Source organism: Lampetra fluviatilis, chromosome 14, assembly GCF_964198595.1.
Source record: "Lampetra fluviatilis chromosome 14, kcLamFluv1.1, whole genome shotgun sequence".
Taxonomy (NCBI): domain Eukaryota; kingdom Metazoa; phylum Chordata; class Hyperoartia; order Petromyzontiformes; family Petromyzontidae; genus Lampetra; species Lampetra fluviatilis.
In genome coordinates this window covers 14850243-14878003 of record NC_136288.1, presented here as the reverse complement: position 1 = coordinate 14878003, position 27761 = coordinate 14850243, and the positions used below count along the sequence as shown (strand labels likewise).

Below are 27761 nucleotides of genomic sequence, written 5' to 3'. Positions count from 1 at the left end.
TTGAAACGTCGTAGTTTTTATTTTCTTTGAACCTATTTACGTGACTTTAACGAAAGACCCAAAGAATTAAGAGTTACGTTTGTCTATTGGATGTGTGAGTGTGGCTGCGGTGGTTGACCGTGATTGCTGCCTGCAGGTTCGTCACAAAGCCACCAAGAAGGTGTACGCCATGAAGCTGCTGAGCAAGTTTGAGATGACAAAGCGATCTGACTCGGCATTTTTCTGGGAGGAGAGGGACATCATGGCCTTCGCCAACAGCCCCTGGGTCGTGCAGGTGAGATGGGAGTGAACACTGTCCACCCCTCCAGTCTGTGATCGTGTGGCCTACTACACTTGGGCCAATTAACCCTATCCCATAGCCCTCACCTCCCTCCGGTCCAGTACGCGTTGTCGTATTTCCATTTGCGTCGGTGTTTATTGTTTGCTGGCTTTGTCACTGCAGCTGTTCTACGCGTTCCAAGACCACCGCTATCTGTACATGGTGATGGAGTACATGCCGGGCGGAGACCTCGTCAACCTCATGAGCAACTACGACGTCCCCGAGAAGTGGGCGCGTTTCTACACGGCCGAGGTGGTGCTGGCCCTCGACGCCATCCACTCCATGGGCTTCATTCACAGGTGACGGCGCCAGGGGTTTGCGCAGGGATGACGCGGCAGCTAGAGTCACATCAAGTAAAATCATGACTCTATTGGGCATTTCCGCCATTCGTAGAGCGCAAGGCTATCACAAAGGTGCTGTATTTCCCAGATGAGGGTAGTCTGCAGGAGTTTCACAGGAGCGGGTGATGTTGCTTTGTAATTTTACCCAATTCATTTGTGAATAAATTTTAAATTTGAACCGTGATTCCGGCACACGTGGCCTATTTTTTAAAATTATATCATGATTAGCATCATGGTCTATAACCTCCACTGCGAAGCAAATGACGTGTCATATTTATCGTCAATACACCCACAGTATTAATCAGAGCAGCTGCTGAGGCGCAAACCACAACCTCTGCAACAAGTGGTAAGCGTGCTACGGCTCAGCCATGTCACCGCCATTTAGCGATGAAGTCGATTCCTTCATGAACATAATCCACTGGTGATTACTCAGTGCCCCTTTAAAAATGGTGGCTATCCCCTCCATGCCATGCCCAGCGTGACACAGCTGTAGATGCCGATGGTACAACCAATCCCCACCCATTACCTTCTGTCCAGCATCCCACATGGCAAGAGACGAGACTTTTTACCCCAACTATTTTTGCGTTATCCGATTATTTGAGTAATCGAGCTGATAATTGGTAGAGTGAGCGATAATTACTCAAATAACTGAATGTCCTAGCTCCAGCAGTGAGAGCTCCTTGCTAACTCCTGAATGGTCGTTAGTAGTACCTGCCGCTATCCGAGCTAACTGCGAATGCGCGCATGTTGTGTGTGTCGCAGGGACGTGAAGCCGGACAACATGCTGCTGGACAAGAACGGACATCTCAAGCTTGCTGATTTTGGAACCTGCATGAAGATGGACACCGTATGTCCGTCCACAGACACACAGACGCACGTTTCTGGCACTGCCGCTTAAAATTTCAGCAGCGTCTCCGACCCGTGGTCGCGTGGCCCGTGTGGTGGTGCCATTGCTAATATATCTAGATTTAGTAAAGGCTCTAGGATTAAGCCACAGACAAATCAGGAGTTATGATGGCATGTAATCTGTCAAAAGAGCCGGTGCTCAGTTAATTTTATTGCACAACTGGGACCAGCTATGACTGGCTTGATAATCTCGACCACACTGTTTTCAGAGCAGGCGGTCGGCGAGAGCATTTGGTGGGCGAGAGTATCTGAGGCCACGGGTGAATGTGCGCACGGGTCAGTCAGGACACGGGTGAGGTGAGGGTATTTGGCGAGCGGGGACACGCGCGATTGGGAGTGAGGGGTGAGCGAGCCGGCTGAGCAGGGTGTACCTGCGCGTGTGGCGCCTGCAGGAGGGCATGGTGCGGTGCGACACGGCGGTGGGCACCCCGGACTACATCTCCCCCGAGGTTCTCAAGTCGCAGGGCGGGGACGGCTACTACGGCCGCGAGTGCGACTGGTGGTCCGTGGGCGTCTTCCTCTACGAGATGCTCGTCGGTGCGTCCCACTGTGTCTCCACAGCCTCACCGCTGTGACAATAGTTAGAATCGTAAAGGATTTGCGCTTTAAGGATTTTAATAGTGTATGATAGATGTGCTTTGGATGACAATGTATTACCTAATTTAGGAAAATATATTCTACGCTTAAGAAACATGCGTTAAATCACGTGTCTAAGAGTCGATTAGAAATGATTATCGCAAATTATTAACAAATTCGTCCAAATGTCACGTTTCCATTAATGGAATGAATGAGACGGAATAAACCAGATTCAACAATCGAAACAGTACAAACCAGACCAAAAAGTAATTGCTGGTTGATATTGGAAATGCTCACTGAATCGTGGGGAGGGCGACACGTTAAACGTTGTGCGACTGTGAGCATGCGGAGAGAGTGACCGCTTTGTGCGTGTGGGGTCCGTGCGGCATGCGATCAGGTGACACGCCGTTCTACGCGGATTCGCTCGTCGGCACCTACAGTAAGATCATGGACCACAAGAATGCCCTCAACTTCCCCGATGATGTGGACATATCTAAGGATGCCAAGAATCTCATCTGTGCCTTCCTCATCGACCGGTACTGCCATTGTTCCTTCCGTTATTAGTGAGTGTGTGTCGTTTCGGTTGTTGTTACAGTTTTTGTCTTGTATACATACACACACACATAACTACATTTGTTTAATTTCAATCTATTAAACAAGATTGTGTTCTTAAATTGTGTTTTAACCCAGGTTGCCCTCGAAAAACAAACAATGTTGTTTCCTGTGTCTCAATCGGTTATTTAATCTCCTGGTTCAATAATTGGTGCAACAATATCTCAAGTCTCATTTTAAAGAGAGTCCTGATGCATTGGGATGTTTGGCCAACACCAATGGCATCGCATGTTTTATCTATGGGAGGAAACCGGGCAAAAAACATTCGGATCAGGGGAGAACATACAAACTCCACTAAGGTGCCCAAATCGGGCATCGAAGCCAGGCCCTTCTTGCTGCGAGGCACATGTGTTACCACCGCGCCATCCAGCCACCATTTATTTTTATATTTGTTGTTGGCATAGTGAACGTCTTAAGAAATTAAAGACATGGATGCTTCTCTTTATTTTCTAATAATAAACTTTGTTTAGAGTCTTAACACGAGGAGCCTCGAGAGATGCTGTACAACTCTATAATCAACTAATATGGAGGGAACATAAAATAATGTAGAGACTTACATTGCTGTTCATATAGTAACATAGGTGTTTCTTGCTTGTGATTTATGATGCTGTGTGTGACATGCCCTGCGTCGTGCTTGGGCACGTGCATTTATCGCGGCACGACAACACCGCGGAAACGCAGCCGATTGCTGTATACATTTCGAGAACAGGTTTTATACGTGCTTTGGTGAGAACGTGTTCCAAAGCGGTGAGAGTGACGCTTATTATGAGGAGGCCGGGATGTTTTTAAAGCTCACGTTTGAGAGAGAGAGTGTGTGTGTATGTGTGTATCGTGTGCCGAGAGGGACACCAGTCTGATGGGCACAACCCCATTGCTCCCGCCCTCGTGAGATCCTGCTCAGGCCTCTATATTTGAAAGCGCGTGTTTTATAGGCTTGAGAAAATATTTTCACATTTTGTTTATTTTTCTTCCAGAGAAGTGCGGGTCGGGAGGAATGGGGTTGGGGAGATCAAGAGACACCCCTTCTTCAAGAACGACCAGTGGACGTGGGAGAACGTCAGGGAGAGTGAGTGATGTTGAAAGCAAGATTTGTTTTTTAACTCGCTGTACACAATTGAACAAATGCAGGTGAAGCTAAATCGAGGTGAGGTGATAGCACATCCTTACGACATTGGCCCTCACCTCCTGCAACATTTTATAGTAAACTAGAGCCACTTGGGAGCTGAATGGAAGGTCTTTACAAAGCACTGTGAAACTCTGCCAAGCCTGAATAATCGGAGTGCAGTCATTACACTGGCGGTGGTGTGAGTAAGCATCTGTTGTCTCCTGAAATTGGACAGACGTTCACGTTAACATGGGCCCAGGTGCAAGCCATTGAATGCCCCCCTGCCACCCCCCCAAGCCATTGAAGGCCCCCATGCCCCGTCCAATTTTTTTGCTCCTTTTATTCGGAATTGTGATACCTGATGTAGTTGCATCACCTGTCCACTCAATAGCTACGTGCTGCACCTGCTTTGAGTGTGTCGCAAGGTAGCGTTGTGACTGTGCAGTTGAATTTCTCACTGAATATTTTCTGGTTCGCTGACAGATTTGAGTAGATTTGCACTGTCTAGTTGCAGCCCATAGTGAGAGTCATACTGGATGTGGTGTCCCCGGTGCTGAAATATTTTCCGGGTCACTGGCCTGGACAAACCCACCTGAAATAAATCCCTGGTTGTGCCATCTGCAGCGGCTGCACCCGTGGTGCCAGAGCTGGTGAGCGACACGGACACGAGCAACTTTGACGAGATTGAGGAGGACAAGGCGGAGGACGAGACCTTCCCCGTGCCCAAGGCGTTTTCCGGGAACCAGCTGCCCTTTGTGGGCTTCACCTACTACAGCGACTACCAGTGAGTAGGGTCGCCAATATATTGTCTAAGCTGGGGTGCCAAGTAGGTGCTGGAGTGGATGCTGTGGCCAAGGTGGGGGATGGTAGCGAATGGTGTGAAAACTAAGTGGTTCCTTGAGGCTTTGGGGCTGTGCTGACGGAGCGGCCATACTGGAGGGAGGGACCACCTCGTTACTGACGCATGTCTCTGCAGGTTGTTCAGTGTGAATGGCACGGAGGTGAACCGCGCGTTAATGAACCAGCCCCTTCAAAGCAGTGTGGTACGTACGTTACACCTCTTCGTGTTGTCTTATCTATTCGTGAATTCTCAAATCACGCACACTTCAACACATTTAAAAGGGCAGTGACGTGTGACCAATTAACCCGGAATGCACCCAACCTCGTCAGATAAACGGAGATGTGCCTGGTTAGTGCTTGGATGGATTAACACCATCATGCATAGAACAGGTGTTATAGGTGGTGTGAGGCTACATTTTCAGCATTGGGCAGTGTAGAAAAATACAATGTTGTACTGTATTATGCTCGAATGTCTATATTCCCAACATTCAACCCGCACTGACCAGCGTGGTGAAGTATGTCAGAGAAACCCTACGACTGACCTGCACAACGTTGGAAGGCCCATGACCCAGCAGTGAATCGATAAAGGGTTGTAAAAGTTCAAGGGCAATGATGATGAAATTGTTGCACACACCTACTTATCACAAGTACAGTCCAGGCGTAAGCTTGTTTTAATAAAGTGGGAGTTTTGCAACGTGAGACATTTCGCAGACAGTTGCTGCATGTGACAGCCCAACCCCTAACGCTGCACCGACCATTGAGTGGCCGAACCAGTGGTGTAAAGAATCCAGCACAGCATTTCTGTGTGGTAATTAGGCCGTGCGTGCGTGTGTGTCAAGCGCATGGGAAGGGAATAGTTAATTTCTGCCTTGGTCATGAATCCGCGTTGCTGGGGCAAGCAGGTCGTATGTATGCGCATGTAAATGAGAACCTGGGGCAGTGGGGGGGGGGAGCTCACCGCTCGGCCCGTGACATTTCCCTACCGGCTGCGTGCTATGCCTCGGCAGACCCATCGCCGCTCCGCTTGGCGCCATTCATTTTGCTTGCGTGTTTATTCTTTGCGCGTCATGACGTGTGGGTTTGTGTTTGCGAGGATTTGCGCTCGCGTGCCCCTTGTGCTCGCGGTGGAGATTCGCGTGTGGCGAGTTCCTGCTTTGCACTGCTTCGGCAGAATCACCGCGTGGTTGTTGCACATTTATCACCTTTGAATGCTTAAAGAAAAACATTGAGCTATAAAGCCATATTCTATGGTTCTTTCGGTAAAGTCACATCGATAGATACGTGACTTTACCGAAAGAACCATAGAATATGAATTCCTGCAGTCACGAAAGTTTTAAGTCAAAACTATAAAGCCATGCTAATGTCATCTTTTTGTTTTGCTTAATTTCCTTTTAGGAAAGCAATAGAGAGGTGAGTTATTGCCATTCATTCTTTAAATAGTTTTATAATGGTTATAAATGTTAAAGGGGACATATATGTTTAAATTGCCTTTGTAAATCTTGCTGGCTCTTCAGCTGACAGTTGACCTTCAGGGGATGAATTCTTTAAGCATTTCCTGCATGTTTTTGCTGCTACATTTTATTTTTCCACCAAACTGCCTGTGGCTTTTACACGTAACGGAATGTATTTTGCACGGCCCCGCTGCTTTTTCTCACAATGCAACACAACGTAATGCCGTCCCTACCCTGCGGTGCAGTCACTTCATTCAAATATAATTTCCATTCCATTCTGGCCATGGGTTGTGTAATAATGGTTGTGTCACTGCCAGTTCCTGTTTTGTGTTCCTCTCTCGTGTTCCTCTCTCGTGTTACGCCGTGCATCTGTGATGCCGCGTCACCGTGGTTACTGCCCACTTTCGTTCAGGTTGACAAACTCCATCAGAAGGTTTATCAGCTGGAGGAGCAGCTGCACAATGAGATGCAGGCGAAGGATGAGATGGAGCAGAAATATCGGTGAATGGCTCACCCGCCCACATGCACACCTGCATACCTGCCCATTAATTAACAGATCATTAGCATACATAACATGGTTGACCAATAGGGAGCCATCCCTTGACCGCAGCCAGGCATCGATCAGCCTCCCATTGTATATGTAGCATATGGAAAGTCCTCCCATACAGCCATGGAAAGCTTCTCGAACTACGTGGTCAAAGATGTAAAATAGTGTAGGGGCCAAAGGACGTCCCTGTCGCACCCCAAAGTGAAACAAAAACCCTTTTAACTGGGCCAGCCCACCATCATGAAGGTCCCTTATGATTATGATCAGTGGGTTAGGGATGACAAAAGCACAAAGTATAACCCAGAGCCCTGGCCTATTGATGGTATCATAGGCTTTGCACAGGTCAATAAAACAGAGATGTAGGTCCTAGGTCCTGCTGAAATTCCGTATACCTGTGCTGTAGCAGACGGACAGAGAAAATGGCATCCTTGCAGAACCACCCCGGTCTGAAACTACATTGGGGCTCCGTAAGCCTCTCCTGCACACACACACACCCAGCTGTGCACACATCCACCTTCTTGTACACTCGCCCGCCGGCCTGCTTGCACGTGTCCACCTGCACACCCACCTGAGGGCCTGCAGTGCTTCTGTTTTGCATCAATCTGGAGATGCGGTCGCAGTTGAATGCCACATAAACCAAATTGTATTGTCCTGTTTTAGCATGAGTCTCCATGGATGGAGCCCTTGATGATAAGTTGGCCGTGTATGGGTCCCCAGTCCCAATGGGTTTGGGTTATGTTTGTTATGGGTATCCTGGACAATGCTTCAAGTAGTATTTTGACCTCTCACCTTTTGCTTCTGCAGGAACACAAACATTCGGTTGGAAAAGATCATGAAGGAGCTTGATGAAGAGGTATGAAATAGGCCATAATTGCTGCCCGTCGCTCTGTTATTTACTTTGAAAGGCACTCGTTTCACAATCGGCGTGCAAGTTTACTGCATTTGTTTGCCACTAAAGTTGCACAAGAAGTTACATCTGCTGTGTATGATCATACCTGTGTGCTTGCGTACCTATGTCTTGTGTGTGTCTTGTGTGCGTTGCCGTGCCCGTGTGTGCATGTCTGTACGTGTGTGTGTGTTGCGCTCGCTAACAGTACTTGCCCCAACAGTCTGTTAAGGCTAGATGGGGGATCTTTGTCTTTTGTGTGTGGAGCGGTAGTGTAGAGGTTGGCATGCTGTGCTACTAACCCGGCAATCCAAGATCAATTCCCGCTCATGGCCAACACAAGTGACGAGAATATCTGAATCGGCCCTGGGCCTAGATGGTCGAGTCAGCCTCAAATGAGTACCTGGTGTAGTGTGTAAACATTGCCACGCCGGAGACAAAGGCCGTTGGATATGGTGCTAACAGCACTTGCCCCAACAGTCTGCTAAGGCTATATGGGGGATCTGTGTCTTTATCTTTTTTTTGTGTTTGCACACGCTAGCGTGTGTGTGTCTCTGTTCTTTCGTTTGCAAGCACATGTCTGTGTGCTCCTGAGCGAGCGTGCATCTACACTTGAATGCACACACGTGTCTGTGCGCAAGCGTGTTTGCTGTGTGCGTGTATAAAACAATTTTTATTTTACCAGGTAAGGCCCACTGAGCTATATAGCTTATTTCAGAATACTTGCGTGCCTGTGTGTGTGCAACCGGCACCGTGCAGACGGCCACTCGCAAGAGCGTGGAGGTGCAGGCGCGGCAGATGGAGCGCGAGAAGGCCCTCTTGCAGCATAAAGTGGTGGAAAACCAGCGCAAGGCGGACGCCGAGGCCGAGAAGAGACGCAACGCCGATAACGAAGGTGGGACTCGCTGGGGTCGGAAATCACACGTGAGGGTTTGGTTTGGTGAAGCTTGGGAGGAGGTGCCGGCAAGATGAACGGTTTAAGGCAGGGGTGGGGAATTCTACGGCCTGTTCACACATTGGTAGCGATATTGTTATGGATTCAGTTGGTCCATGCCAAGGGTATATATTTATCGGTACAGCTGTGAAAGCCTAAAATGGGAAATGCTTATGGTCCGTAGCCACATGAGGCGTACCACTTCAAAACAGTCTGCAAGCATTTTAGCTGCACTATTCTGGTACGAGAGGGGTGTTTATTTTAGACTGGAAATACTCTTGAATCAAGTTTATGGCCGCTTGGTCACAATTATCGCTCACTGCAAGGGCCACAAGCGGTCATAGAAGGAATTAAGGCATGTGTTTGCCCGCTAAAGGTATTTGAAAGTCCTATTTGGCCCTTGGTGAGGAAAAGGTTTTCTACCCTTGTTGTAAAGCAGTGACTTGGCGAGCCCCCAACTGGTCCCCACGGCCCGCCAGCTCTCGTGCCCCCCCCCCTCCCCCTTGTTACTAAGGCCGTAACGCAGAGACCACATGTCCACGCCGCAAGTTAACGCGGTGTTGTAAGGGCACTTTTTATGTTGCGCATCAGTGTTTTGTTGCTGCAACGTGGCGCTGACGTTTCCCGCGCACATTGAAAATTTCTCCTGCATAGTCTTCTCTTTTTTTATTCTCTCATCTGACACTGCCCTGGCCCAGCTCACCTCCACCCTCACCCCCTTCTCCTCTCTTGTGCTGCAGTGGCGAGCTTGAGGGAACAGCTGGAGGAGATGAAGCGGCGCAACCAGAGCTCCCACGCGTCGAGCGAGAGGGTCACTCAACTGCAGAAACAGGCACGCACTCTCGCTCCCCACGGGCGCATCGGTGACCAGCACCACACGCCATTCTATGGCATTGAAAAGCAACTGACGAGTTTTTAACTGTATATATGTGGAGTTTGAGATGACATCACGTGTAATGACGTCATGGGGGAGTATGTGACGTTATCGCCTTGGCCGCAAATCTTTATTAATTGTTGCTGTGTTTTTATCGCCAATTTTGAGCAACCCTTTGATCAACATGGCCATTTTTCTTAGTGTTGGTCCCTCAAAACAAAGTTTTAACTACCATTTCATGTATATTGTATCATCTTTATGAGAGTTATTGGGACGCCAGCAACAGACAGATAGTCATCCTAAATTGAAAAGCGTTAAAAAGTAAAATTGGCTGTGTTTGAGAGTCACGGCACAGGCCTGGCACCCAGGTCTCATCCCTCGCGCGTCTGTCCGTGTGACTCCATCGTTCGCCCCTCAGCTCGAAGAGTCGACGGCGCTGTTGCGCGCGGAGACGGAGGCCGGTGCGCGAGCACGCAAGGCGCAGGCCGAGGGTGCAAAGCAGGCCAGCGCCCTGGAGGCGGCGAACCGAGAGCTGTCGGAGCGAATGCGTGGCCTCGAGGCGGCCCGCCTGCGCCAAGACAAGGAGGTGCTGACGCTGCAGGCTGCAGTGGAGACGGAGAGGAGAGACCGCACACACGGCACCGAGATGAATGCCGACCTGCAGGGTGAGAGCAAGGCGCAGCTGCTGCCGATGGCATGAGCGAGCACGAGGCTTGACATTACACTAACCTCGATACTCGGCACGAGCCCTAACCTTGGCCCCCAACACTCGCCCTAAGTTTACGTTTATTTTATATGTTACACGGATGATACCGTTTAACCAGTTGCTCGGTTATAAGGGAGATCCATGGTGCGTGAGCACAGCAACAACACAACAAAGATAAAAATTTCAATATTACAGAGAACAACGACAGGGTCCTTAAGGAATATTACACAACTGACTAGCCTCGGCACGAGCGTGGATACTCGGCACGAGCCCCAACGTAGCCTCTGAAGACTAGTTCTAGTCTTGACACCCTGTAGTACCCCAGGCCATGCGATTCAAATAAAGAGCTGAGTGGTCCTCCTCTATTGTAGTGTATCACTCCCCATGCTGCTGGTGTTCCAAATTCATTGCCTACACATTCACTCTGCGTGTTAATTAATTAACCGTGGCATTCGTGAGGCGATCAGTGATCCTGCTTATTCTAGATAAGTGACACTTTCCCATGCGGTGCTCAGCGCAGTTGCCACGTGACGGCTCTATCTTGAGATAGCGAGTGCCCGTCCCCCCGGGGCTGGTATGTTTAGCCTCGAAGTGGCAGTGTGCCCCTACAAGGGTGTGCGGTAAGAAATGCCAGCTGGCAAGCCACGCCAGTGCCTGCCTGCATGTTCGTGAAAACGTTCAAGTGAATAATAATGTCGAACGTGTACGCAGACAGCCCTTTTGTCAATCCACTGCTGGATGAAGGCCTGCCCAAGCCTTGTGGGTCGGGGAAGGTTATTTTACTGCACTTCACGCTGCTCAAGGAGGGTTGGCGAAGGGGGGAGCATATACGCAGGCGCGTAGAAGTACAGTACAACCATGGAATTTTCTCAATGCCTTCTGTTGAAATGCAGGCCTAAAGTAGCCTATTATACCTGTTTTTCTGCTTGTTGGTCACCCATCTAAGCCCTTTCAAGTCCTTGAAAAAGCCTGCTTAGCTTTCGAGGTCTGTTGAGATTGGCTGCATTGCATGTGATTTCGTCATCGGCGCATGCAGATTAGCATGAGGAAAAATTTAATGGGGTATGTTAAATATAAAAATGAAATGTATATTCTCACAAAGTGTCATCTACATTTCAGGCATTTTTAAACATTGTTTCGTTAACAGGCGCCAGTGTATGCATAAATACACATGCTCTGGGGCAGACGCCACCGTGGTTGCTACTGGCCGTCACTTACATAGAGTGCAGGCAGGGCAGCGGCGACGGCTCCGTCTCGGGAGTAATCTTGAGGGGGCGGCGCTCGTCTTATATGGCAGCGATTGTCGACACGGCTGTGTGTGCGGAGACGGCGTGGGTCTGAGAGGCACGAACGGCACTCGCTCGCGCACACGAAGCCAGCGTGATCCGAGATGTGGCACTTACAACTCCGCTGCCTGACCGTGCTGTCGGAAATCACATCGACCGGTTTGCATTAGGAATGCAAACCCCCGTAATATCGAGAGCGATGCTCGTTAAAGATGCCGTGTACCAGGTGAGGGAGCGAATGTGTAGAGGGCGAGTGTGACCTTACGTGTCGTTTTACAATCTCTTAGAGAAACGTCGAGGAATGAGGAACGCGACTTTTAAAATGCTCTTTACTTGTTTTGCACAACCACACGCACACATTCACACGCGCGCACGCTGATGCACACAGCACGCATCAGCTCCCTGCAGGACGAGGTGAAGGAGCTGAAACTTGCTGTGTCACGGACCGAGGCTGAGAAACGGCAGCTTCAAGATAAACTCAGCAATGTGGAGAAGGTGAGGAAACCCCCTTCTACCCTGAGCAGTGGTGCCTTGTGGACATTCTGTCCCTGAGGGCCACTGGGCTCACGGTGGACACTGGGTAATGGGTTGACAATGGGTGACTGGTAGGCACTGGGTACCTGCCAGACGCTGGGATCTTGGTGGACACCAGATTCCTGGTGGACGCCGGTTCCCACGGCCGTAACCATGAGCGTGATCAGAGATGCAGGTTTGTGAAATATGCGTGTCCTCTTCAGGATTTAATTTGCACTGTTGAGGCAGTCTAGTGTCCTTTAAAAAGGATCTGAGAAGCAGTTTAATGTTTAAACAGAGTAACCCTGGTTAATGCTTCGTCACTTGCAGTCATAACATAAGCCTAACTTGCCAGTGCAGCTTAGTTTAGCACCTTTATTGTGTTAAACATTAACCCAGCTGTCGAACCTGTTATTTATTTTGCGTGGCGAGCCTGTAGAAACTTGTGTGAACTGATGATTGTCTCTTGTAGAGTGGCTGCTGCATTTGTGATGGTTATTTTTGTTTTCCTATTATTGAGTTTGTGTACCTCGGAAAGGCTCATTGATCATCATGACTTTATCAGGGCTATGTACATTCCAATTGAGTCATTGCATACGATTTTTCAAATTTGGGAAATCTAGATCCTGCTTGTGAAAATGCCTTAATTAAAATTGAGTCTTACACTCTCAACACTTGCTCGACTTGCACCTGTGGGAATCGATTATTGCCTCTTCCAAAGTTGGTGTTTTCTTTAGGCTAAAGAGCAAACTAAATTGTACTGAATGAGGTAAAAAATAAACTTAAAAGATAGAAAACGATGAATTATTGAATTAAATTGCAGCTCCCAATCCTGACAATCCACCACCATGGGATGAATCGCCATGTGGCCACTGGAGATGCAGTCTTATCTTAGCTGCGCTCATTCCGCGTGCTACCGCGTTTAGAGCGAGAGCTGTGTTGCATTTATGTTGTGTGGTGGTCCAGGCTCAATTCATGGATACTTTTCTTTAAGATTATTATACGATATTAAAATATTTTGGCGAATTGGCCAAATAGAACTGTATGACAAAAAAATTCAACTATTTAAAAAAAGGAATGGGAAAAAAACTAATTCATGGAAGAATTAGATTTGTCGCATAACCAGACACGGACCTTGGCTGTCACACTGACATCATCATGTCCCCTGTCTCCACCCTTCAGGAGAAGAACAGTGTGCAGATAGAGCTCAACTACAAGCTGAGCACCCTGCAGCAGAGCTTGGAGCGAGAGGTGGCGGAGCACAAAGCCACCAAGGCCTGGATCGCCGACAAGAACCGGAAGTACGAATCCATCGAGGAGGCCAAGTCGGAGGCCATGAATGGTGAGGCCCACAGGCGCGCACTGCACCCAGCTGGGCGAGACGCAGACCAAGCGCCCATGGGAATGTTAAATATCTCGGTTATGTGCCAATCATCTGTTCTCTGTGAAACAAATGTCACTCTCCATCATTTTCCAACGGTAAGGATTCCAGTTATCTCAGTGCTTTAATCCACATAGAGGCTCGTGTGAATTGGAGCACAAATGCATGTTGAAGACATCAGTCAAGCTGTGCAGGAAACTAAGTGGGCCTGGGCAGGACACATCACTGGAAGGAGGGATTGATGGCCGATGGTAAAGAATAATTATGGAGCGACAGGTGAAAGTGCCTGGGAGGACTTTTCTAGCTAGATTGTTACATAGCAGGATCTTGCAAAAGTTAGATGGTCTTGGGAGGCCTTTATCCATTCGTGGATTGATCATGGCTGATGATGAGGAACTGCTGCCTAAAAGGAGCCTTCCCCAGAGAAAGACTGCGCCGTGTGTTGTGGTCGCGATGCTTGCCTGCTTGTAGAGATGGAGAAGAAGTTGTCGGAGGAGCGGGCAATGCGGCAGAAGGCGGAGAGCCAGCTGGTGGAAGCGGAGAAGCGCTGCTCCATGCTCGACTTTGACCTAAAGCAGGCAGTGCAGCGTGGGGAGCAGCTGGGACGGCACAAGGACAAGCTCGACAAAGAGGTGAGTCGGTGATGGCATGGTCGAAGATGAGGAGAGGCACTGCATTTCTGTATTTTCCACCGATTAATGGTTCTTCTTGCATATGGCCGAATAAATAACGTCACAACGTCCAGAGTGGTTTAGACCGGAAATAGCTTCAGTTGATGTGCAGTGGATTGCTTTGATGCCTACATTGAGTTTTTGGAGTTCACAGTTATCTGCTACCGTGTGGTTAATAGTCTGGTCTGTGTTTCTGTAATCCCATGCTGGGCTTGCTTTGAATTTCCATTTTTGAAGAAGGTTGTGGTCGGCTGATCGGCCGTGACATGTGTGAATTCTCTTGATGTGCACCATTGTTTTCACGATAGATTATAACATCGTGGGTTCTTTAGTGGGATCGGTGATGATCAGGTGCTTGTTTGGAATATTGGTGTCGCCATTTCCCCGAGACGTTAAACACCACCGACAGGCGACGGTGAGCGGTAGGCTGCATCTCGCTGTCGTCGCTTTGCTCTGACCGTGATCGATCGATGTCGACGGCAGCTCAAGGACCTGCTACTGCGGATGGAACAGGAGAGCCAGAAGCGGCAGCTGACAGCCACTGACCTCAAACAGCAGTCGCAGCAACTGGGCGGGCTGCGCGCCAGCGAGAAGGCGCTCAAGCAGGAGCTGAACCTGCTGATGGGCGAGAAGCAGGCACTGGAGAAACAGCTGGCCGATATGCGAAAGTACGCGGCACAACACTCGCGCTGTTCTCCGCCGCAGACACCCGGCAACGCACTCGCTCGCCCGTACGCTCGCTCACTCACCTGCATGACCCCGAGCCTCTGCCACCAGCTTTAACTCGGTGAGTGAGCCGCCGACACGTTTTTGCCACTCGCGCTGATGTTGGTGACTGCTTTGGCAGGGAGAGGTACGAGACCGACGGGCAGATGCGTGAACTTCAGGACCAGCTGGAGACCGAGCAGTATTTCTCTGTAAGTATTTTATCTTTTAAATGGAACAAACACTCGCATTGGTATTTTTAGACATTTGCAGCCAAAGTTAAACTTTTGTCAGGTGGGTCATGACGTGCAGAGGCTCTTATAGCCTTAGCACCATTTGTCGTTCCTCTATTTTCACATATTTCCACAGACAGGTTTAGGTAATAGGTATTTAAAGAGCGATTTACTGTATTGCATCATAACCCCAGCCCGCATTCCATCGGCACTCTGAATGGAGCCTGACCACTGTCATCCGTAGCCGTACGCCTGCACACTTGTGATGACCGCTTGGAAATTGGGAACCCGCCAAACCCACTGGGCTGCTACATGACCAGGAAATTAGTCCATCTGTGTGGGCCTTTTGAGTTTTATCCCTTTGTATGTGTGCTGGGTTTTCTCCAGGGTTCTTTGGTTTATATCAACATGCAATTTACGAAAACCTCAGTGCAGAGTCCTCTTGAAAATAGTTTTGTAACTCCTTAAACATGGTTTGGCTCTTTGAGGACAATAGGATCACTTGGTAATTGAGGCTATGACTATCTTCAACAGCACACACAGTGTATGCCATGTAACTTTTTTCCATAAAGCATTATCTGTCCACTTTTGGATGAAGGACTCCCCCTATGCTGTCGCCATCCCTCGTGGTCCAGTGCTGCTGCTTCCTATCTCACTCACGCACATGAACTAATCTCATCGCTCCATCTCCACGGTGGTCGATGGGTTTTGTCCTGTGATTGGCAGTCTGTTACCAGTCTTGTCCAACCACCATCCCGTTTTGACACGTGTCCTGTCCAGGCCCATTTACTCTGACTAATGCTTGCTCATTACTCATTTTATCGCTGGCTATCAATTATCCCAGGTCACGAGACGTGGGGAGGGATGGCCTGGATTAAGCTAAACTACCATGAATACAAAACATGCAAACGAGTCCATAAAAGGCATTTATTATGTACCTGCATAACATGGGAGTGAAGACATAGAATGGGTTATTTGTTTTTATTGTTTCCTAAAGCAATCGGTCACTGAGTCACAAGTGAGGAGGAACTCATAATAATACCAACTCGTGCTTCAACAACCACAGAATCACCTCATCCACAACTCGGTCGTCCAGCATTGACTGTTTATAAAATGTGAATATGAAACAGTCAAAACAATGTCTAATGTGCTTTGGGAAAACTACGGTGATTTTTGGCCGTACTGTTAATGTGGGGCTCTCCACAAATGGATTCAAGAATCCATTGCTGCACTGCAATCTTTTGGCCACCTCTCAACCTAAACCTGGCAGGCCCTGGCTGAGTCCTGCTCAGCTCCCTCGATCTGATGAGATTGAGCTCCGGCAGGGCTCCAGCAGCCAAGACATCCCCAGTCAACTTGATGCTCTGTGGGAGGTCGGTCAAGATGTGACCAAAAAGATACTCAGACTCGTAGGGACGCTTGGACTCGTACAGAGACCTCTGACTACTTCTTTCTCTCTACAAAAATATTATGGCCACCGCTTCTGGACAGTGATTGAGATGTGGTCACATTGAGACGTTACATCAAGCCGCATGCTGTGTTGCGTTGTATCAGTGGCATCAGTATAGAAGTGACTTGTGCTGTGTGTGCAGACGCTGTATAAGACTCAGGTGAGGGAGCTCAAGGAGGAGTGCGAGGACAATCTGAACACCACCAAGGAGCAGCAGCAGCGCGTGCAGGAGATGCTGGAAGAGAGGTGAGGAGGTGGCTGTGGGGGCCCGGGTCAGTGTTGAGCTCAGCGCTCGGGACTTGTGGTTCAGCTTGACTTTGGAGGAACCGCTTTCGAGCCTGTAGAGCATTGAGTGTACAGCTAGGATACCCAATTACTATCTCAAGCAGCCCTCTCAGGAGTGGAGTAGGACTCCTTCCTCAAGGTCTACGACCTGGCTTGGCCTTCGCTGAACCTGGCCACGGGCCACACGACCCATGGATCGGATGCACTACAAAAACCCTGAGCGGCAGACGCACGACGTCCGTTCTTATCACACATACGCACACAAACGTGCGCGCTCGCCATTAGCTCGACCAGCGGCCAGTGCTGCTAGCGGATTGGTGACATTGGCATCATCATCAGTCACGTATGACTGGGCATAACCTGTAGGGGGGTATCCCGCCTTCCAAAGGTATTTTGTCAGTATGGCCACCATTTTTAAAGAGAACTGAGCAATCACAAATAAGCAGCCGATTGCAACTATGAATAATTGACTTAATTGACGAGGAGCGACGCTACCAGTTCAGTAGTAACGCAGTGACGCTCGCTCGTGCTGTGGCAGGGACTCGCTGGCGGCGCAGCTGGAGATCACGGTGACCAAGGCGGACTCGGAGCAGCTGGCGCGCTCCATCGCGGAGGAGCAGTACTCGGACCTGGAGAAGGAGAAGATCATGAAGGAGCTGGAGATCAAGGAGATGCTGAGCCGCCACAAGCACGAGATGGCCGCCAAAGACCACACCATCACTTCGGTGGGACGAGCACGGCATCGCACGCGTTCACGCGCGCCTCACAGCTGCCGTTTTTCACGAAGTGACGGGGACGCCACACGGCGCTTGTGCCAGGCTAGGTGCACATTCGGCCTATCACGTGCAATGGTAAAGGCTCACTGCCTGGAGGTCACGGGACAGATCCAGGGGTTATGGGTGAACTGACTGAGATGACTGGCAGATGCACCGCTCGTTTTTGTGAGCGTCGCTCCGCCGTACTCCGTTGATGTTGGAGGGCGGCTGCCTCCAACTGCCCAGTAGCGTCCTTCATTAACCTTCTGCACACACAGACACAAGCACGCATGCAAAACGAGAGCCAAATAGGACTTTGAAATTCTTGTTGGGCGATTCACACGTGAGCACACACACACACCTTAGTCGCTTCAGTTGCTGCAAACTATAAACAAGTGTAAAATATTCCCTGATTATACACGATTAGTCTGGCTAAGATGCTTGCTCATCGATGGATAAGTCTTGTTTTTCGGGGACATTTCCATGTGTAGACCTCATGTGTGGCCACATGAAAATTCAGTCGTGCGCCATAAGTTCCGCACCCCTGCATTAAGAGAGAGCGCTCGCTCCTTTCAGACACACCGACTTGCCGGCTTAGGCTCCTGTGTGGCACTTAACTCCCACACGCAGAGCAGCCCCGCTCTCATTGGCTTCCATTATGGTAGCAGCGCGCTCATGGCCTGGACGGCACATAGCAGCCGACAGTTGCTATAGAAACTATTGACCCGTTATAATAAAGGAACATGACGTTCACCTCGTAAATCTTTATTAGCTTCTGAAACTTCCCCGAAGCACGTTAGGGAGTGTGGAAATGTACCCGTCGTCAATATAACGTCGTTGGTCCACTCGCGCGGGCACACCCTTGCACTTTGGAGTTTGCGCGCCAGGTCTGAGCCGCTTCTTCTTCGTGGTCTGTGTGTGCGAGCGCAGCTCGAGGAGGCGTACAAGACGCTCACGGCCGACGTGACTGCGCTCGCCAGTGACAAAGAGGAACTCAATAACCGGCTCAAGAAAATGCATGACGGTACGTGGCCGTGCTCGCGCCTGCCGTGGCCGCTCGGTGCGATGCGGCCCGACCGGTCCGCCCTTTGGCACCGTGGCTGGAAATGGGATATTCACTCCGGATGTATTCACTGTAATATGTGTGATTTTTATCGAGTATATAAATACAAATTAGATCGGTATCGTATGAAAATACAATACAGTGTCGCTTTATATAACCTCTAAATGTGACCACACCTCAGATGTTGGACAGAAACAGTGGGAGTGTTTATTTTATAGAGCTAGTAATAGGCAGGTGAATAAATAAACTTGCGCATTAACTTGAACAAGGCCAGGGGATTGACAGCAGAGGTTTGGGATGTGAAGGTGTGGATGAGGGCCTCAGTGGCAGCTGGGGTCTGGAAAAGGCGGAAGCCGGATGCCTCGCTCATAGGCGGTGTTGCTATGTGCAGAAATGCTTCACGTGGAGGAGGAGGAGAGGGATATCGTTCTGCTCAAGGCTCAGTACGAGAAGCAGCTGCAGACGGAGCGAACACTCAAGACTCAGGTTCGATGTCACTGCCACCGCCGCCGTTGCCACGTGTGTCGTCTCGTGTTGCATCGCGTTACGCCGGGTGTGGCGCTGTGCGCGGCTCTTGTCATATCCACAGCGATGACATACGCATTCAGTACCTATAGCGGTGTGCGGCGTGTGTTTTTGTGTGTTGAGTGTATATTTGTGTTTGAGCGTGTATCTGTGTATTGAGTATGAGTGTGTAACCCTGGTGTTTGAGGACCGGTCAAAACCACGTTGCAGGTCGTACGTCATGGCACACCCGTTGTGCGGGCAGATGCTTCAACACGTTTGGTGCCGCCACGCAGGCTGTGAACAAGCTCGCCGAGATCATGAACCGCAAGGACATAAGGTTGGATCGGAAGCGCGGCAGCAGCACCGACCTGAAGCGCAAGGAGAAGGAGAACCGCAAGCTCCAGCTGGAGCTGAACCAGGAGCGCGAGAAGTTCAACCAGCTGGTCACCAAGTACCAGCGCGAGGTCAACGACATGCAGGCCGTGAGTACAGCCACCTGAGTTTAGTGCCGCAACGCTTACACCCAGGGATTGATTCATCCACAAGGAATTGTTCTCTGCCGCTTGCAGACTTGGCTGGCTTCATCATGAAATTAGCGGGTATTGGTGGGTCATGCAACGACCCCATGTGACATCTTACGACATCCTACACGTGACCACTCGTCTGTATCTCTTGTCCCCAGTGCTCTTATCTCTACTTTTTGCTTATCTCTTTTATTTTACTAATATTTAACTTTTGTCTTCAGGTTTCTCTTGTCTATCTCTCACTTCACTAATCTGTTTCTATTCATGTCTCAGCGAGCCACATCTTACAGAGGGCCATAGCTCCATGGGCCACTCCGAGCGCCCTCGTGAGGCAACGTGTCCAGAACCCAGACGTGAGATGTAGGTTTAGAGCCGTAAATTGCGTAGGTTTTCACAGCCACTGTTTTTTGAGAATTTTTCCTCGCCATGTACTACTGCGGGCATCTTCAACTCCAGATGATGCCACTCATCGATTGAGATGTAAAAATGGCTCGACAGATCATATCGTGTATTTGACACCCATCAGTGCGGCTACACGAGGTTGCGTTCTGTCATCGCTTCTAACTCCGTGTTGCTTCCTCCACAACTGCCGCCACCTCCCCCGCTCTTTACATACCGCCGTCGTCCCCACCGCAGCAAATCGCCGAGGAGAGCCAGATGCGCATCGAGCTGCAGATGGCGCTGGACAGCAAGGATAGTGATATCGAGCAGCTGCGGCAGCGACTACAGGCACTGCAGGTCGGCATTGACACCACAAGCATCGGCAGCGGCCATGGGGACGGCGCCGACGACGACTCGCTGCAGGGGGGACCCGGTGAGTCCCGCTCGCTGTGCCCTCTGCCCCTCTTAATTTAAAGCAGCGCAGGTTGAGGGCAGCTACGTTGGCAGGAGAGTGCAGGGCAGCAAAATGTTAGATGTTTGAGGTATTTTTATGCAGTTGGTCACTGAGCTCTAAACACTGAACTCCAAACCTGGAACCCACAAAATTCTGAATAACTGTGACCCTTGGAAAACCCTGTTTTCTGTACCACGTAAACCAAGCAAGCATTGCTTCTTGGTCACATACAACTCCAGTCCGTCTTTCCTGTTGAATCAGCCTCGGCTGTAATTCGCTCGAGAGACTTAAGGCTGCTGCTGCTGCTGCCACTGCTGTGTGACTGTTAACGCCACGTGTCTCAGGACCACGGCTTCATTCAGTCGGGTGGTCTGTCTGGGTCATCGACCAGCACATGACGTTCAGTATACCTCTCATTATGGCTGTGGCTACTAGTCTCGTGCAAACTACTCTGGTGTACCAGCGACCTGGAAAATATTACATGAAAAATAAAGCCCTGTTCAGGAGAGGGTGGGTTTCGACCCCTCCCATCGTTTTGTGTTTATCTCTGACTCAATGCCATTGCTCTCTTGCAGAGACGCGTCTAGAGGGCTGGCTCTCTGTCCCAAATAAGAATAACATCAAGCGCTACGGCTGGAAGAAGCAGGTGAGCGTTGCTTGACTCTCCCTACCCACACCACACAACTGAGGCCGGCTGCTGGCCACCCTGCATTGTGGTTGTTGTGGTCTCGCTTGCCTTTGTCGGGTCTGTGTTCGGAGCGTAACGCCGCATGTCCCTTTGCGCTCAGTACGTGGTGGTGAGCAGCAAGAAGATCCTGTTCTACAACGACGAGCAGGACAAGGAGCTCTCCACTCCCTACATGGTGTTGGACATCGAGTGAGTGACCCGTGGGGCCCTGCTGCACACGAACGTGCACCTAGAGATTTGGAGTTCCCACTTCACGAATGTAACTTGCTCCCTAACGGTCACCTCTCTGTGTTTGCGCATGCAGCAAGCTGTTCCATGTGCGGCCGGTGACGCAGGGCGATGTCTACCGCGCTGAGGCCAAGGACATTCCCAGGATATTTCAGGTACGGTGGACAACGTAGCAGAGCGGGCTTAACTATCCTACAAATATACATCCCCGATGTCTTTGATATAATAGAAGCCCAAATCCTCATGAACTTTGACTCGGCCCTCACCGTGACATCACAGAGTGAGTTAAGGCTGCTTCCACTGTGTGGCCGATAATTACCTGGCACCCCTCGTAACCAGGGATTATTTTCTGCCGGGTCTGTCTAGGTCGGTCAAACAGAACAAATTTCTGCACTCGGAGCACCGCATCAGTTTTAAGTTCTGGTTGTCGGGAAGTTGTAGGATGCGATTGTGCCCATTCACTCGCGTGCGTACGTGTGTGCATACGTAAATACCCATCGCGTGTGCCCACCTTCAGATTCTCTACGCCAACGAGGGCGAAAGCCGCAAGGAGCTGGAGTTCCCTCTGGAGCCGCTGGCGCCGCTCAGCGAGAAGGACCGTGACGTGTGCGTGCCGCACAAGGGCCACGAGTTCATCCCCACAATCTACCACTTCCCCGCCAGCTGTGAGGCCTGCACCAAGCCGCTGTGGAACATGTTCAAGCCGCCACCTGCACTTGAGTGCCGGCGCTGCCACGTCAAGTGCCACAGGGACCACCTGGACCGCAAGGAGGAGGTCATAGCGCCCTGTAAAGGTGTGTGGGTGTTTGTGTGCGGCGAGAGGGTTGTGGCAATTTCACGTGGGACATTGCGTGCCTGGGTAGCAAAGCCAGTGTCAGGTTAGAGCGGTCATTATCATCGTCGGTGAAACAACAAGAAACGTGTTAAAGCGCCGGGGTCCATTTAAAGATTTGTATTATCAGCCATGGTTAGTGCACTGCAAGTTGAAGGCCTACCTAAGCCATCGCCATCCCTCAAAGTCTCCTGATGCAACAACCTCTCTCGTACCTGCACTCTAGCTGATCTCATCACTCCTTTGGTAGCAACCCGTCCACTGGCCATCATCCCTTCTAGCGTCTTGTTCTGTCCAAGAATACTTGGAATCTCACCAAGACATGGAGAGAGGAACACATGGATTAGAGAACATTGCAAGTTAGATACATTGACTTTATTAAGACACTTATCACTTATTATTTCTAAGGCATTCAAAGTCGGCATGCAAACCTCTAATTGTCCAGAGGATAGCAGTTCTTGCAGGTGCTGCCCTGGTAATGTTCGGTCGTTAAAAGAACAGAGCATATGTGGAGAGCATTTGACTCTTATTTATATTCCACTTCGACCACAATAAAAAAAACTCACCACCTTAAAACAGATGTATTGTATTAGACATGCTTTGGGTCATGGTCTTTCAATGAAAACGAAGAGACTGAATTATGGTTGGAGATTGCCTTGCACAGCCAACACATGCGCAGGCATAGCTCCAGAAGTGATTAGATAAGGCGTGACGTTTTGTTAGCAAGCTTTGCTAGCCTGTGTAAGTTTCCCACCGCCCACCCCCCCACCCTCCCGGTGATCCTCACCACGACGGTCGTGCACGCTGTGTCTGTCCGCTTGTCCGCAGTGAACTTCGACGTGGCGTCGGCCAAGGACATCTTGCTGCTGGCCGGTTCGCCCGAGGACCAGAAGAAGTGGGTGAATCGCCTCGTCAAGAAGATTCCCAAGAAGCCTCCGGCGATGGAGGGTGGCGGTGGCGGCTCGACGCTTGTGCGCTCCTCCCCGCGCTCGTCCATCCGTGTTCAGGTCAACCAGAGCTTCCGGCGCAGCAGCCGCCAGCTGCCGCAGCCCAAGCCCAGGTACGGTGACGACAGTGGGGAGGGGGGGACACCACGGAGCCCCATGGCATGTGTGTCTGTGTACGTGTGTGGGGAGCGGGAGTGTAGCGGGTCGCGTGCTGCGCTACTAACCCGGTGAAACGAGTTCTATTCCCGCTCACGGTGAAGATTATCTGAACCAGTCCTGGGTCTCCCCTAGGTCGACTCGACCTCAAATAAGTACCGAGTGCGGTGTGTATATATCAGTATTACGGAGACAAAGGCGATCAGGCGTGCTGGCTACCCCACTCCCTTGTGTGCCGTGCCGGACTTCGTAGGTGCTCGCTAACAGCACTTGCCCCAAAAGTCTGTTGAGGCTCTACCGGGAATATTTGTCTTTGTATACGTGTGTGTGGTATGATACAGTGGGAGATCGGGCGCTCTGGCCTGTGTGTGTGTGTTTTCCCATGTGTGTGTACACCTAAATGTGTCTTTCTGTGTTGTGAAAGTTTGGGCTTGTTCTCCGTGCACAGACACAAACGCTACTACGGCACACACATGATGATGGATGTTGGTTGGGTGATGACCCTGATGCGGCAGTGTCCCTGTGGCCGCCCCCTGCAGGTGGCCCGACATGGCCCCCCGCCAGTGGACCTGGTCTCTGATCGACTCCGATGTTGAGTACAGTTTTTGACGTCGGCGGTGACTGCCCGGCAAGTGTGCCGCGCACGCGTGCGCTCGCTTGTGTGCCGTGCTGTGATGTTGTGTGTGAGCCGTTCGCAAAACACCATCATTTGCATCGCCCGCATGGGACCGCACGCAGGAGCAACAGACGCCCTCTCAACTGGACAAAACCGTGGCCCCAATTCCCAAAAAACCAAACTTCCAAGAGAACGCATCTGGCTGCGGGTCACTATCACGCGTGCAGTGTGCGTGTCGGGCTCAGTCGCTTGCACTGTCACTGGAAAGAGCGGTAGCGGCGTTGTTGACCTGTGGTTATTCTTGTTGCCTTTTGTTGTTTGTGCGCGGTGTGCTGTGCGGTTCACATTCTTGCTCTTAATTACCGCTTGCTCTACCTGGGTAAGCCGCTACAGCCAGTGGCATGTGCGCTGCCTGTCATGTGACCGCCCTTCCGCTCCCCGTGTCTGTGTGTGTCGTTCTGTAGCTAACCGGGATTCCTGATGGTGGTGACGGCAGCCAAGGAGAAAGAGGCGGCTGCTGCTGCTGCTGCTGCTGCGCCTCGTGTGGATTACCCAGCACAGGGCCCTCATAGGGCCCGCCTTCACCAGCGCTTCCACAAGTAACAAGCCAATAATTAACATGATTTATATATAAATATACGAGAATTCGTTTTGCCCATGAGAACATGTGAGCGAAAGTGAGAAGATTGCGCGAGGAAAATTTTTCACGGAAAACGAGACTGCGCAGAAATGAGAAGTGGCGATTGCACACGCGGTGCCAAGCACGGGGGGGCATACCTCGCTCCAAACCGCCTTGCGTGAGCGAGCCGGGTCCCCCCCGTCCTGAACACTGCCGCTGTCCCCACCACCGCCACCCGTTTCCAGAGTGGGTGCTGCCAAACGTGACTGCAAGCGCCTATTGAGGCGACACGACGCGGCGGGAATGGAAGCCGGGAACGTTGGGGCAAAGTTTTTTTTACAAAGCAGCGATGGTTGTTTCCACGGCTGGCTCACCCGGTGAGTGAGGTGCTGTGGACGGTGCGGCCTGCGTCGCTGGTGCAGTGAGCGTGGGACGGGCGCCGTTGCCCGTAATGGGCCAGGTGTCCTTGAGCTATGCAGTAATGACCTCCCCCGGCAAGTCACGTTGACTTGCGCTGCATCGTTAAGCCCACTGCAAACGCCAATCAGTTATGTAGAGCAGTTACAGAGAAATATTAACTGGAACAGGGAAGTTTGTTTTATTATATTCTGCTGTTTTATAATATATCTTTTCTAATATCTGTTTGCAGAAAGGTCATTGTGTTGTCGCCTTACAGCCTCGAGCAATGATCTGCGTCGTTCCGCGTGTGCAAAATTTGAACTGAAATGCAGCGTTTATGTTAAGTTTTTACCAGTTGGCCTGCTGTCGCGTGTAACGCACGCCCAGCTTTGTGTGTGTGCGGGCGCGCCTCCCCTGGGCCCAAGATGCTCTGAATGAAATTGGGGAAGACGATTGAGGGATGGGAAGCAGGGCTGTTGCTGCCTGTTGACCTGCAGCTCCTAAACAGAGATGATGGCAGCTGCTCTTCACGACCCCACAGCACCAATTCGCGATGCCTTCGCATGACCATCTAAGGTGCTGTTTTGCCCAAGTTGGGACCAGGGCAAGGTTTTAGCAGCAGCTAGGGACTGAGAGACTCCTGCTTGCTGCTGCCTTTGATTGCTTTCCCGACAGCAGTGACCGTTGACCTGTGTGGTTAGCCGGCTGCTGGCTGAGGACACTTGTGCTGGAGACATGATGATCATGGGAAGTAAAGGATTATTCCTCATCACCAACAATAATTTACAGCCCTTTAGCAATCCACTGCTGGATGAACGCTTGTATGTTGAATTTGAACTTATTTTGCACCGTACGTAACCAACCGTCTAATCGGAGGTGCGGCCTGCCCACACCGTATGGGTTATGGGGGCTGTTTGACCATACTTCACCACACTGGTCAGTGCAGGCCGGTGAAGGGCGATTCACCAGGTTTTTAGCGTTGTGCGAATAATTGAACCACTGCTTCACCCTCACGACCAGTCTAATGCAAAAATACGATTTTACTGTGTCCATGATCCCGTGCCATCAACCATGAGGCATAGGTCACCATTGGGTTATGGTGGCTCCCATCTGCATCTTCCCAATTATGCAGGTACCACTTGCTATGCAGACTCTTAACACTGAATCATTCCATACCTCTCCTGGGTCTCTACTTGCCGAGAGACTCCGCTAAGTTTATGTCGCTGTAATTCTCTCCGTCGGCTTTTGGTCAAGCGAGTCCCAATTCCTACCACACTGCGCCAACATGATTTCACGCCTGCACGCGACCCGACCCCCAGCAGCCAACTTCCACGGCAAACAGCGATACGCGTTTCTGTATTTTAAATTGCAAATTGTTTATTTTATGTATTTTTTTTTACTTTGTCCTAAATATGCCTTTGAGACCATGACAACTTGTATTGATGGAAAAGCGAAGATGTATTTTGTAAAATGCCCCTGAAGGAACAAAATGTTAGTGTTTGGGTCCAATAAGCGTTTCACCACTGCCCAGTGCCACATGCACCACCATCAGTGGAGAGCAGTCTGCCGGCACTGCCTTGACACGCATCACCCGACGTTAATGCCACAGACCTAAGACCCATAGCTGATTTCGTAGCACATAGTACTCAGCCCTGTGCTAATCGCGCAGACTGAATACCTATAACCCCCACGTGACCCTGCCCCCCATGGTCCTGATTGTATTGGCTCCTGCACAGAGCGCATAAACAGACGTGGGGCAAACTGTGGTCTCTCTTGACCCCATACCTTGCAATACCCCCATCTGCTGGGGGTGGGGACCCCAGTATCCAATAAGCTGGTACAAGGGTTCGTGGTGGGGGATCAGGTTTTGGGTCCTGGATCCTGTGAACACCAATACTGAGATGCGAGCAAAATGTGAAAATGGGGCCAGTGAAGTGCAGAGGGTTGAAATAGGGTTGGGGTCAGTGTAAGGTCGGTCAGAGTTAAGGACAGAGAAGGCTATTTGTAGTGGCTGGATGGCTAGTTGGTTAAGGCCGTTACTAGTGTATGGTTGGATATCTGGTGGGGTTAAGGGTAAAGGACAAGTGTGTGATTGGCTAGTCATGCTCTGTTACTCATCGAAGTTCGGTTTTTGGCCGCACTTGGTTTCTGGTGTTCACAGCTCAGGGCGCACAGCAGGGAGACGTTCTATTCGTCACCAAGCGCAGGGGCCCCAATATTGAGGCTCTCGCAATTTTGGGCCGAGCAAGCTCCCTGCCAAAAAAGTTTGAAATAAAATCAAAATTGACCCCATATGACCCCCTGACAACATCGATCTTCCAGGACCTGGGAGAGTCAAAAGTTTGTGCTGCTGCTGTTTGCAGAGGTGACAAAAAAATAAAACTTAAAAAGACTCCTGAGCGAGCGACTGCTGAGGGCGCACGGTCGGGGGTCATGCCTGGATTCCAGATAACTTGCAGCTCCAGGGTTGGTCTCAAGTCAGTGCCACTTCCTGCCATGTGCATTGGTTGTCAGCAAAGCATAAACGAGTGAAGGCAGTGGCCCCAAATGCTATCAAATGTCAAGAGACATTGCTGGAAAGATTGTCTCGTTTGCACTAGGCCTTTCTGGATAAACTATTACCACTATTATTGCATTATTTGTATAAGTATGTTTCCGACATTAATGTTTGGCACCCACGAAATCTAAAAGTGAGATATCCATGACCCTTCATCTTTCGGGGTGCACGGTTACACCAGTGTGCTGCAGCACTATACGGGGTGTTTTTGATAATACTTGACGTTGGTCAGTGCAGGACTGGGCAGAATACCAGCACCGTTTATCACCACTATTAGCTGTGGCCAGATATTATATTAGCAAACACAAAAGATGCCCACATAGATTACATAGGCTCTTGGGGCAAATGATGTTAGAGACCTCACATACACAGACAACAGCTGCCATTTTCCACATCACCGTAGCATTTGTGCCA

At 50.3% G+C, this 27761-nt stretch overlaps 1 protein-coding gene across 3 annotated transcripts in view; it reads left to right on the top strand.

The window, feature by feature from the left end:
- Window positions 1-27430, top strand: part of ROCK2 (Rho associated coiled-coil containing protein kinase 2) — a 42153-nt gene extending 14723 nt beyond the window's left edge. For 2 of the 3 annotated variants that reach the window (XM_078862789.1, XM_078862790.1), the window contains 31 exons: window positions 137-274; window positions 443-618; window positions 1423-1507; window positions 1959-2103; window positions 2540-2678; window positions 3729-3820; window positions 4484-4643; window positions 4836-4902; window positions 6095-6109; window positions 6563-6651; window positions 7502-7550; window positions 8343-8478; window positions 9258-9349; window positions 9810-10056; window positions 11772-11878; window positions 13079-13238; window positions 13749-13909; window positions 14432-14616; window positions 14796-14865; window positions 16479-16582; window positions 17160-17346; window positions 18307-18400; window positions 18831-18925; window positions 19240-19428; window positions 20107-20284; window positions 20881-20951; window positions 21094-21182; window positions 21298-21376; window positions 21739-22015; window positions 22882-23113; window positions 24237-27430. In XM_078862789.1, the coding sequence (XP_078718915.1) occupies window positions 137-274; window positions 443-618; window positions 1423-1507; window positions 1959-2103; window positions 2540-2678; window positions 3729-3820; window positions 4484-4643; window positions 4836-4902; window positions 6095-6109; window positions 6563-6651; window positions 7502-7550; window positions 8343-8478; window positions 9258-9349; window positions 9810-10056; window positions 11772-11878; window positions 13079-13238; window positions 13749-13909; window positions 14432-14616; window positions 14796-14865; window positions 16479-16582; window positions 17160-17346; window positions 18307-18400; window positions 18831-18925; window positions 19240-19428; window positions 20107-20284; window positions 20881-20951; window positions 21094-21182; window positions 21298-21376; window positions 21739-22015; window positions 22882-23113; window positions 24237-24240 (3912 nt within the window). In that variant the 3' untranslated portion in view covers window positions 24241-27430. The remainder of the gene's footprint in view (window positions 1-136; window positions 275-442; window positions 619-1422; window positions 1508-1958; window positions 2104-2539; window positions 2679-3728; window positions 3821-4483; window positions 4644-4835; window positions 4903-6094; window positions 6110-6562; window positions 6652-7501; window positions 7551-8342; window positions 8479-9257; window positions 9350-9809; window positions 10057-11771; window positions 11879-13078; window positions 13239-13748; window positions 13910-14431; window positions 14617-14795; window positions 14866-16478; window positions 16583-17159; window positions 17347-18306; window positions 18401-18830; window positions 18926-19239; window positions 19429-20106; window positions 20285-20880; window positions 20952-21093; window positions 21183-21297; window positions 21377-21738; window positions 22016-22881; window positions 23114-24236) is intronic. The other variant, XM_078862792.1, reaches the window with a different exon arrangement.
- Window positions 27431-27761: the final 331 nt, after the last annotated feature.